Genomic DNA, 11,191 nt, shown 5'->3' with positions numbered 1-11,191 from the left:
CTTGAAGTAGAACCATGTTGTCCATAGCTAGAGGACTGACCTAAACCAGAGCCATGCTGACCAAAGCCAGATGACTCTCTTGAGCAAGAACCACGCTGACCAAAACTAGAAGACTGACCTGAACCAGATCCATGTTGGTTGTGGCCAGAAGACTGATGTGAGCCAGATCTGTGTTGACTGTGACCAGAATAGTGACTTGAGCCATGTTGACCATAGCTGGAGGATTCACCTAAGTTAGATCCATGTTGGCCACAGCTTTGTGGCTGTCCTGAGGTAGAACCGTGTTGTTCATAGCTAGAGGATTGACCTAAGCCAGTTCTATGCTGATTAAATCCACAAGACTCTCCTGAGCCAGACCTGTGTTGTCTGAAGCCAGAAGACTGAACTGAGCCAGTCCTTTGTTGGCCATAGCTAGATGTCTGACTTGATTCAGACCTATGCTGGCCATGATTAAGAGATTGACTTGATCCAGAACTGTGTTGGCCATAGCTGTATGACTGATCTGACCCAGATCCATATTGACCACAGCTAGTAGAGTGACCTAAGCTAGGTCCATGTTGGCTACAGTTCAGTGACTGTCTTGAAGTAGAACTATGCTGTTCATAGCTAGAGGATTGATCTATGCCAGTTCCATGGTGACTAAAGCCAGAAGACTGACCTGAGCTAGATCTATGTTGTCCATAGCCAGAGGATTGACCTGATCCAGACCCATGTTGGATACTGCTAGATGGCTGTCCTGAGCCTGACCTGTGTTGGCCATAACTAGATACCTCACTTGAACTAGAAGTAGAACAGTTTCCTTGTTCATCACAATTTCCTGATTGATATCCTTCATTTGATTCATGCCATCTCTGCTGAGAAGGCTGGCCTGCGCCATAGCCATGAACATAACCAGCAGGCTCATTTGAATTTGACCAGTGGTCTTGTCCTCCACAACTCCCTGAGATGAATCCATGATGCTCCTTACTAGGTGACTGGCTTGATTTTTTCTTATGTTGCCTATTCCCCAGAGATTCATTTGAGTCAGACCAGTTTTGATCAGAACCGAAAGACTGATCCTCTGAGTGGCTCACATGCCCTTGTTCTCCATAAGTGCCTGACCAATTTCCTGAGTTTGATCTTGTTCTGTGGTTGCTTGAATGAGTATAACCAACTTCTTCACTCCTAGACCTTTTGTGCTGATGAGAGCCATGCGTGTTTTTCTTGCTACCCTTGGAGTGGCCTGAATTTGACTCTCTCCTTCTTTCCCTAAAGCTTTGCCTGTCCCTAGAACTAGACAAGCCTCCCTGATGCCCAGTTATTCTGGACCTGGACCTAGACCTGTGTCTAATGCTACCTCTCGAGCCTCTGGAGTGGGAATCACTCTCTCCTTCATGCCAACTTAAGTGACTGGAAGATGATTTTTGCCTTTCATCCTCCTCTTCTGTTTCACTCTGTTCCTCTTGGTCCTGGTGACTGTGATCTCTTTGCTTTGACCCTGAAGCTTGGCAGTAATCTTTGCTGACGATTTTATTACAGGCCCGAGCCAGCTTGAATATCATCAGAAGGTACTCAGTAAATTCTACTTTCTTGTTGTGGTCTCGATCTAGATTTTGCATGATGATATCTACAGTGTCTGGATCATCTGGATTCTGTATAAGAACAAAGTACAAAAGGAAGCTCTGTGAGTGTGCAGCACACACTGAGCTAACCAAGTGAAGGAAGACTGTTGAAATGTGAGCGCTTAGATTAGTTAAGTGGAGTTCAGCCTCATAGTCCTTTGGGCTGGACTGCCCTATTCTGGGCAGAAAGAGAGAAAGGAATATGCAATGAAGACCTAGAAGAGGATGCAACTGGGGACGACAAGGAACAGGGAGTTATTTTTTAAAGAATGGGTCAAATGAATGTGATTAGCTAATTTATAAATAATAACAACCACTAGGAGTTCAAGGATGGTTAATGAGAGGAAGTGATGTCTTTTGAATGATGGGTTGGATTAGTCAAATAAAGAGGTGGGGGAAGGAGAGGGGAGAAAGGTTGTTGCAGACAGAGGAACAATATGAACAGAGAGCTGGAGTTGAAAGGAAGCATGGCTCATTCAAAGAACTGAGCAATTTGGGATTGCTAAATGTGGAGTCTCAATAGTCAAGAGATATGGCTGGAGAGATTAATCAGGACTAGATCATGCGTTTTGAGTTGTGTTAAGGAAATTTGGAATTTTAGAGCTGGGAACTGTGAAGGGTTTTGAGTTGAGTTGTGAAATGATTCGATTTGCATATAATGCTGAGCTTGGAAGTAGAAGATGGTCTGAACAAAAGGACTAGTAATAGTGATGGAGAGAAATGAGCTGTTGAGAGACTGCTGGTGAATTTTATGGGGATTGGAGGATGGAGGATCCTGCTGAGAGAGAAAGCCAAGAATGGCACCAGATTATACCTTGGTTGAAGAGGAGTAAGGAGGTTCGAGGGAAAGATGATGAATTTTGCATCTGGTATCGAATTTAAGAACTCCATAGGAATCCAAATAAAACTGTTCAGTACACAGTTTGATTTAATGAATTGAAGATCAAGAGCTAGATCTAAGTTTACAAACATTTACTCCTTAGCTAACATTAGAGGGTAGTAGTTACTTTATTTTATGATTTAGGAGTAACATGCTAATTTCCTGAACTCAAAAGCATTATTATGCCAGAATCTCAGAAATGAACAGTGGTCAGGATATCTGAAGAAAGGCAAAGAAAGAGAAGAAGATAAATTTCATCTATTTTGCAGTTTTTCTGAGAACCAGCTCAGTTTCTTTCCAGAAGAATTACTCACACAGGACATTATTTAATCCATGGATTTCCCCCTATTGTTTAGTAGGATCACTTCCCTTGGACATGTTATGGAAAAATTATGGATCAACTTTTTGACCTTACTGCAAGCCTGTGCTAAACTCGGTTCTTGATCACCAAGTAGGAAAAGTCCTCTATGAGTTTTATATTTATGACAAAAAGGTAGGAAGGGGTGATGAAAAAAATTGCAGCTGTGTTCAGTCCTGACACGGAGTTCTTACCTTCAGAATTTGACCAAACTCATTTTCCAGAAGTTCTTTCAGTTCTGCCTTGTTCAACATGTCACACTCCCCATCCTGGTTGGCATATTGGTAGAAAATATCGATGACAGTAACAATGCTTTGTAGGAGTTTTGACATCCTTTTGTAAATTCAAATTAACCTAGAGGGAAAATAAGGACAGAGATTCACCTACTATTATCCTTTTCTTATGTTTAACTAGATAAGTAGAGTCATTTGTAATAATTGTGCTGCATTAGTCAGCCATAGTTAATTTTATCCTGTCGCAATCAAGAACCAATCCAGAGTTGAATGACTGGTTCAACCCATGAAGCAAGAAAGTGATGTAATTAGGAACAGTGTCTCTTCTTTCTATGCCTGAATAAATGCAGCAGCAATCACTTTCTGTTTCAGGCTTCCTGCTTCTACCAGGGATAATTTTAAGAGCTTTGTTGTGGAGCTATAGGAATCTTAGGTGCTCCAGTCTATCCACTTTCTCAGTTTCTCTCTAGATCCAAACCCTCAGTCTAGGGAGGGACAGCCCCATTGTCTTTGTTTGTGCCTGACTCTAGCTGAGAGGCACCAGGACTGACTTGGATGCTCAAGACTCTAGGCCAGAGGAAGTAGACAAAGTAGGCAAAGCCAACCATAAGCCTAGGCAATATGGAGCTAGGGGCTGTTGCTATGAGGCTCAACTTCTGTTTTTATTATTTAAGCAGGACTGACCCTCAGGCTTCAGGCTTCCCAAGTGGTCCAGTGAGTGGTAAAGAATCCTCCTGCCAATGCAGGAGACCTAGGAGATGTGAGTGCAATCCCTGGGTCAGAAGGATCCCCTAGAGGAGGAAATGGCAACCCACTCCAGTATTCTTGCCTGGAGTATCCCATGGAGAGAGGAGCCTGACAGGCTACAACCCATGGGGTAGCAAAGAGTTGAGTGTGACTGAAGATGAGCATGATTCTCAGGCTTTACATCAGAGAGAAAAATCTCAAAGGAGGCAACTTTCCTGGTGGATAACTTGAGCCTTGTGATCTTTAAGGAAATGACCCCAAAGAAGGAGGTACTACTCATCTCAGTCTTCACTTTCCTCAACAAAGTTAAACTTATACCAAAGTTCCCCCAAATATGTATATTAAAAAGGAGCCTGGTACCCAGAGCCTGTTTGCCTTAGAGCACATCATAATTTATACCCCTAAATACTCCTCACTTACCTGGTTCACCAGAGGAACAAGTAGGATGGAGGCTGAAGCAGCTTACAGGGTGCTGCTAGTGGGGATAGTGGCCTTTTTATAGAAAGAATAATGGTCCATCTTAGGGAGGAGCTGCTCTCTTTGAGATGTCCTAATTCATCCCCAAACAAGTCCAGTTCCACCTCCATCTCCACCTTCTCACTTCCTTACCCACCCACCTGAGATTGCGTTAGCAGTTCCCAAATCTGGGCTAGTATCAACCCCACCTGCCAGAGACCTCTTTGCTGTTCAACAAGGTATGAAGCATAATGTGTTGATAATGAATTACCAACTTTAATTGAAGTTGAGTGGAGTGTGTGCAGGGACATCAGAGACCAAATGTTGATAAATCATGAAATCTGATATTTAGAAAGAACCCTGAAGATCATCTAGTCAAACTGTCTTTTTTACACTTGTTTTCTTATATAAGATTCCAGTCAAGGTGTCACCCATGATATTATTACCTCTTGGAATGGATAATGACTGCAGAGGCTCTTTTATCTCTTTACTTAAGTCTGTTTATGAGACCTTAGTGTGTGCATGTGTGTGTGCTAAGCTGCTCAGTTATGTCCAACTCTTTGTGACCCCATGCAGTGTAGCTCACCAGGCTCCTCTGTCCATGGAATTCTCCAGGAAAGGATACTGGAGTTGGTTGCCATGCCCTTCTCCGGGGGATCTTCCTGACCTAGGGATCCTCCTGCATTGCAGGTGGATTCTTTACCATCTGAGACCTTAGTGGCCATTCATAAATGCAGCTTTCACTCAACCAGTATCTAACCTTGGAAAGAAATCCAAGCTCTTTCTAGCATGGTATCCAGGGTTCCTCATAATCTGGACTGTGGCCACTCTACAACCACATCTGTTTACTCCCTATTCTTCTTTGTGCTCAACCAGTAATTAATTTCATAAACATTTCTGAATATATCATACTATTTCATGTGTATATTTTGGAATGTCTTTTGTTGTTACCTGCTTGGCAAACTGTTACTCATTTTTGAACCTTACCTTTCACATATTCTGTAGGAAATCTTTCCTGAATTACTTGAGAGATATAATTTTATCCCTTATTCATAATTTTAACATTAATCACACACTACCATAGTCTTTTAAAATTGTCTTACTATGTAATTAATATTTAATAAAATTAGAAGATGTAGATAAATATAGAAAGGTTAATGAAAATGTATGTACTCTTATTGCCCAGAAATAGCTGCCATTAATTATTTGGTGTATATCCTTTCATACACACACGCATATGTTTGTCCATGTGCCTTTGTCATTTCTAGGCTATGAACTCCTTAGAACAGAGAACAGGCTTTATATAATCCCTGTGTCATTTGGAGACACAGCACATTGGTTGGCACATAAAGGTACACATAGATGTCTGTCAAATTGAATTGAAAGAGAAGTAAGGCTCATGACTGCAGTGATCTGCATTGATCACTTCTGTTTTGTCACAGGTTAGGGTCTGCCCTCTCTCATCCTCTGTTCACTTCAGAGGACATGATTTTACCTGGATATAAACCTAATCTTAACTGAATCTTCCTTTACATTAGGAATTGTCCCTGAAGACTTTTCTCTACACTCTGTCTGTTGGAAATGTATAGCACAAGTCTCACTGAAGCTGAGTGAAGTGACATAGACTTACAACTTACACAATATGATCATCAGGGATTGGGAAGGAGTGGTAGCAACTATTGGGAAATGATAAATTATATGATTCCAAATTCAACCATTATTAGGATGCGTGCTTTGTTCCAAGTGTTACTCAGAGGGCTGCAGAGTCAGTATCCATTCTGTGGCCATGTTTCCTCTGGATGCCTGATTTGGGCCAGGTTGTCATGCTTCATTAGAGGTGTGACTGAGACTGTGGAATTGCAGGGGAGGTGGAATTTGTTGAGGGCTAATTTCCTGCAGGAGCTGGCTGTCACCACAAAGGGAAGAAAGCATTGTGGGTGAAACACATTTTTGGGGCCAGTGCTCTCCTGCAGGAGGGGTTGGCAAGATTTTCGGTAAAAGATCAGGTATTAAATATTATAGGCTTGTAGACCAGCTGGACTTTGTTGCAACTACTCACCTCTGTTTTTGTAGCATGAAAGAAAGCATCTGTGTAAACAGATCAGCATGGCTGTGTTTCAATGAAACCTATTGACTGACTAGACCCTTAAATTTCATAATTTCACATGTGATACATTGTTTTTTCCAACCCTTAAGAGTGTAGAAAGCATTCTTAGCTTGTGTGCCATTTTTAACAAATTGGTGATGCCCTACGTATGGCCTGTGGGCTGTAGTTTGCCTCCTGCTGGCCCTGTTCTGTATTTGTTTGCCAAGAAAGAAGAGGAGAATTATTAACAGGAGAGGAGAATCTAAAGGGAAGAGAAGGGCTGGGAAGTGTGGGACATCGGAACCACAAACAGTTGGGAGAGAAAAGTGTGTGTGTCTGTGAAAGTCAGCATACATGAGGTGGCAGGGAGGGGAACAAGCAAGTTCAAGGGTGGTAAATTTTGACTTGATATAAGGGAGAAACTTTTAACATCTGCGTTGGCTGAAAGCGCAGTGCGCTTTTTACAAAGTAATTGTATTTATTGTCAGGGGTATTAAAGGAACTTTCATGTATCATGTAGCAGTTTTAATCCTTTCAGTACTTTATTTTCTGATTTTCCTCCAAAATCGACAACCAGTATTTGATGAGCTTTACTTCTCAGTTTATTGTCATGAGAAGACAGGCATGTTGAGTGTACCTTTTGGCCTCTTGTCTACCTTTTGAGAACTACTAATGTAAGAGTTGGAGTAGATTGTCACAGAAGTCCTTTCTAAAACTGAGATTTGTGATTTCACCAGAGTAGGTTCTTTACATTACCAGGGTAGGGATGAAGTCCCCTTTCCCCATCTACCATCAGGTTTTCCCCTTGGAGGTGACAGGATTCAGGAGAAGAGATTTCTTAAGGTAAGTGACATGTTCTAGGCTTTTCAGTGCCTTATGTGTTGGCAAAGGAAAAAAATTACGTTCCCCTTTATGCCAAGCACAGTGCTCTGTGCCCTTATGTACTTCATTCTATCAATCCTCACAACAACTATATGATGTGGTAATATTACCTCCATTTTTCAGATGAAAAAACTGAAGTTCAAAAACAAATTTTGTTTCTAGTCACTCAGTTATTAAGTGGAGAAGGAAGATTCAGACTCAAATTTGTTTCTTCCTAAAAATAGCTAGGGAATGGGGGACTTTTTTTTTCTTTTCTTGGAAAAGAAAGGGTGTGAAGGACAGTTCATGAAGACTCTAATTTTAACTTAAAAAAACCCAACCAACAAACAAATAAGACCAGTAAGGATAAACCGTGAGTTTTCTTTCCACCCCTGCTCAGCCACATTTTCACCCTTGTCTGCAAGGCGCACTATTCCTATAGCGCCATCTGCTGAGTCTGATGGAAATGCTAGGGAAAGCCTCCTTGTCCTTTCTTTTACCCTCAAATCCTCAAGTAATTTCTGAGCGTTCTTGAAAGTTTAGTGTCTTTGAATGAGGAGACTGTGTAAAAACGGGAATAACAGCAGAGTGTTGCTGGTCATGATTAGGGGATAAATGGAATCAAAAGAAGTCAGCTGTAATATAAAACTGGCCAAGAAGCCTTTCCCCTCATATTCTCATATTCTCATATTGCTGCTGCTGCTGCTGCTAAGTCGCTTCAGTCGTGTCCGACTCTATGTGACCCCATAGACGGCAGCCCACCAGGCTCTCCCATCCCTGGGATTCTCCAGGCAAGAACACTGGAGTGGGTTGCCATTTCCTTATCCAATGCATGAAAGTGAAAAGTGAAAGTGAAGTCGCTCAGTCATGTCCGACTCTTCGCGACCCCATGGACTGCAGCCTACCAGGCTCTTCTGTCCATGGGATTTTCCAGGCAAGAGTACTGGAGTGGGGTGCCATTGCCTTCTCCTATTCTCATATTAACAGGGTTCATTTGTTCTCTTATCTCAAAAGAATAAAAAATTGATCTTATATAATTTTATAGCTTTGTATGATATGTTGATCTATCTTTAAGCTCCACTCCCAGGCCCTGGAATATCTCTGCTTGAGGACTGGCCTTCCTTTTCCTATTCTGTCTCAGTATTCTCTCTTTTTTTGGCCATCTGATGTGAAGAGCTGACTCATTGGAAAAGACCCTGATGCTGGGAAAGATTATGAGATGGTTGGATGGCATCACTGACTTGATGGACATGAATTTGAGCAAGCTCCGGGAGTTGGTGATGGACAGAGAAGCCTGGTGTGCTGCAGTCAATGGGGTCTCAAAGAGTTGGACATGACTGAGCAACTGAACTGATTCTCACTTTTCTCCTTGAAGTCCTCACAAATGCCCCATATACTGGGAATCCAGTGCTCATTCTTTCTTGTATCCTCTTATTTACTCTGTCGATATCTTTCACTAGTGTGTTTCCATCTCTTTAACTTGCTATTGGATTCTCTTATTGACATGACCATCTATAGCCTGTATCCCTTAGTTCCTAACTATGTGAGGCTTTCTGCATGTAGACCTGGTCCATTAATGTGGGCAGGTGAAGGAGGGTGATTGGGAGTGCTCCCTAGGGATTCTCCAGGTGTTACAGAGGTGGCACAAAAGACCTGCTAGCATGGGAGACAGCAGAGGGGTTGTTGGAACTTCATGTGTGAGAGGGGGTAAGCTGAGACCTTAGTTGTTGGGAGTGAGATCCAGAACCTTTGTCTTTTAGTGTGTGTGTGTGTGTGTGTGTGTGTGTGTGTGTGTGTTAGTGAGGGTGGAGGAGGGGCATGAGGATGGGGAAGGGCAGAGGAAGATGGAGAGGGACTGGAAGAACAGAGGAAATGTAGTGAATCTTTTGAGTGTGAAGCTGATTGGGCCTTATTTTCCTTTCTGACCTTTTCTCTTCCTACTTGCCCTCTCTTCATAGACTCTGCTGCTTAGAATCTGAAGCCCCACTGCTTCCGTGTTATTCTCCAGAACCTTCAGGCACACTCTCTCCTTAGGAATTTTATTTCAAGAATGTCTTCCCTCAGCCTCCATTTGGCTTAATCTTTTATCTCCTTCAAGTCTTTGCTGAAATATCACCACCTCATAAGGCCTCCCCTGCTTGTTCTATGTGATCCATATACTATACTATGGTTGGCTTGTTTATTGTGTAGGGTTTTGAGCAGAGGAGAGGCATGATCTGACTCACTGCTGTGCTACTCCACAGTGGGGAGATGAGGTTGAGTCAGGAAGGTCAGTGAGGTGAGAGATGAGGGAGTGGGAGTCTTCTGGCTTGGATGACTTTGTTGTTATCATACACACTGAGAAAAGCAATGCATGAGAAAGGGAGGGCTTGAGATGGGAGATGATGAATTGTCATCTAAGTTATCTCCATCATCTAATTCTTCCCACCCCTTCATAACTCTGCATCTAAGAGAGCAGTGAGCACGCCCTGCCTCTGACTTCCTTATCTTCTATTTACTTGTCAACCCTTTATGACCTAAGTTTCAGGATATTTTGAAGGTTCATCTTGCAGTCCTGTAAATGCTTTTGTTCTGCAAAGTTCCATCCTTAGTTCTCAGCCTGTCTGGATCAATTATTTTTTTAACCACTTACAAAGTTAGATAATGGATAATGAATGAGGCAAGACATAGTGTTTATACTTTTTATTGGCAACTTTTATGCAGTTAGACAGTCTGAAACCAAACGCTTGAAACCTCTGTCTATAATCGTAAGGTATTGCAGTCGCAGTGATCTGATGATGCTGTAAGAACTAATAGGTCAGTTTTGAGTCACAAGTAATATCAGACTTGGCAGAAACTTCAAAACTTGAGTGCTCATATTTAACTCTTATTGAATCCTGCAGTTGATGATCTTCCACCTCTGTTAGATTCAGACTGATCACTGGTATCAAATTAAGTTTATAACTTATTCTTTTGTTCAGTTCAGTTCAGTCACTCAGTTGTGTCCGACTCTTTGCAACCCCACAAACTGCAGCATGCCAGGCCTCCCTGTCCATCACCAACTGCCAGAGTCTACCCAAACCCATGTCCATTGAGTTGGTGGTGCCATCCAACCATCTCATCCTCTGTCATCCCCTTCTCCTCCTGCCCTCAATCTTTCCCAGCATCAGGGTCTTTTCAAATGAGTCAGCTCTTTGCACCAGGTGGCCAAAGTGTTGGAGTTTCAGCTTCAACATCAGTCCTTCCAATGAACACCCAGGACTGATCTCCTTTAGGATGGACTGGTTGGATCTCCTTGCAGTCCAAGGGACTCTCAACAGTCTTCTCCAACACCACAGTTCAAAAGCATCAGTTCTTCAGTGCTCAGCTTTCTTTATAGCCCAACTTTCACATCCATACATGACTACTGAAAAAACCATAGCCTTGAATAGATGGACTTTTGTTGGCAAAATAATGTTTCTGCTTTTTAATATGCTGTCTAGGTTGGTCATAACTTTCCTTCCAAGGAGTAAGCGTCTTTTAATTTCATGGCTATAGTCACCATCTGCAGTGATTTTGGAGCCCAAAAAAATAAAGTCAGCCACTGTTTCCCCATCTATTTGCCATGAAGTGATGGGACTGGATGCCATGATCTTAGTTTTCTGAATGTTGATCTTTAGGCCAGCCTTTTCACTCTCCTCTTTCACTTTCATCAAGAGGCTCTCTAGTTCTTCTTCACTTTCTGCCATAAGGGTGGTGTCATTTGCATGTCTGAGGTTATTGATATTTCTTGAGTACCTAAAATGAAATCCTCACCTTCCTTTCTTACCTGTTGATCTGAACTCTGAATGATTGGAAGCAGATCCTGAATGATCAAGCCTAGGCTTGTTGTACTTTTAATACCAAATTTCAGTGACTGGAATCAAGGCTAAAGGTTCTATTCTATTGTGTTCAGACATCTGTAGTCATATTTAGCACTTCTGTAACTACCATGTTTGCAGTTACAACTCA

General features: G+C 42.2%; 1 protein-coding gene across 1 annotated transcript; it reads right to left on the bottom strand.

Annotated features, from left to right (window-relative positions):
* Positions 1 to 40: 40 nt before the first annotated feature.
* LOC145505238 (uncharacterized) lies at positions 41 to 3,171 on the bottom strand. The gene is made up of 3 exons (XM_081486996.1): positions 3,034 to 3,171; positions 771 to 1,631; positions 41 to 229 (listed from the first exon to the last, which is right to left on the bottom strand). Exons 1-3 carry the CDS (start codon positions 3,169 to 3,171, stop codon positions 41 to 43), a joined length of 1,188 nt encoding a protein of 395 aa, XP_081343122.1.
* Positions 3,172 to 11,191: the final 8,020 nt, after the last annotated feature.

This window comes from Giraffa tippelskirchi, chromosome 5 (genome assembly GCF_054371585.1).
Source record: "Giraffa tippelskirchi isolate mGirTip1 chromosome 5, T2T-mGirTip1v1.2.pri, whole genome shotgun sequence".
NCBI classification, from domain to species: Eukaryota; Metazoa; Chordata; class Mammalia; order Artiodactyla; family Giraffidae; genus Giraffa; species Giraffa tippelskirchi.
This window is presented reverse-complemented; position numbering and strand designations above follow the sequence as displayed.

What these genes read in the sequence shown, in the direction of transcription:
- LOC145505238 (XM_081486996.1), bottom strand. Translation starts at nt 3,171, where the DNA reads ATGTCAAAACTCCTACAAAGCATTGTTACTGTCATCGATATTTTCTAC. An exon ending in AGTTTGGTCAAATTCTGAAG is followed by an intron (nt 1,632 to 3,033) that starts GTAAGAACTCCG and finishes GTTCTTATACAG; the next exon opens with AATCCAGATGATCCAGACAC. An exon ending in CTACTTCTAGTTCAAGTGAG is followed by an intron (nt 230 to 770) that starts GTATCTAGTTAT and finishes GATCTAACTTAG; the next exon opens with GTGAATCCTCCAGCTATGGT.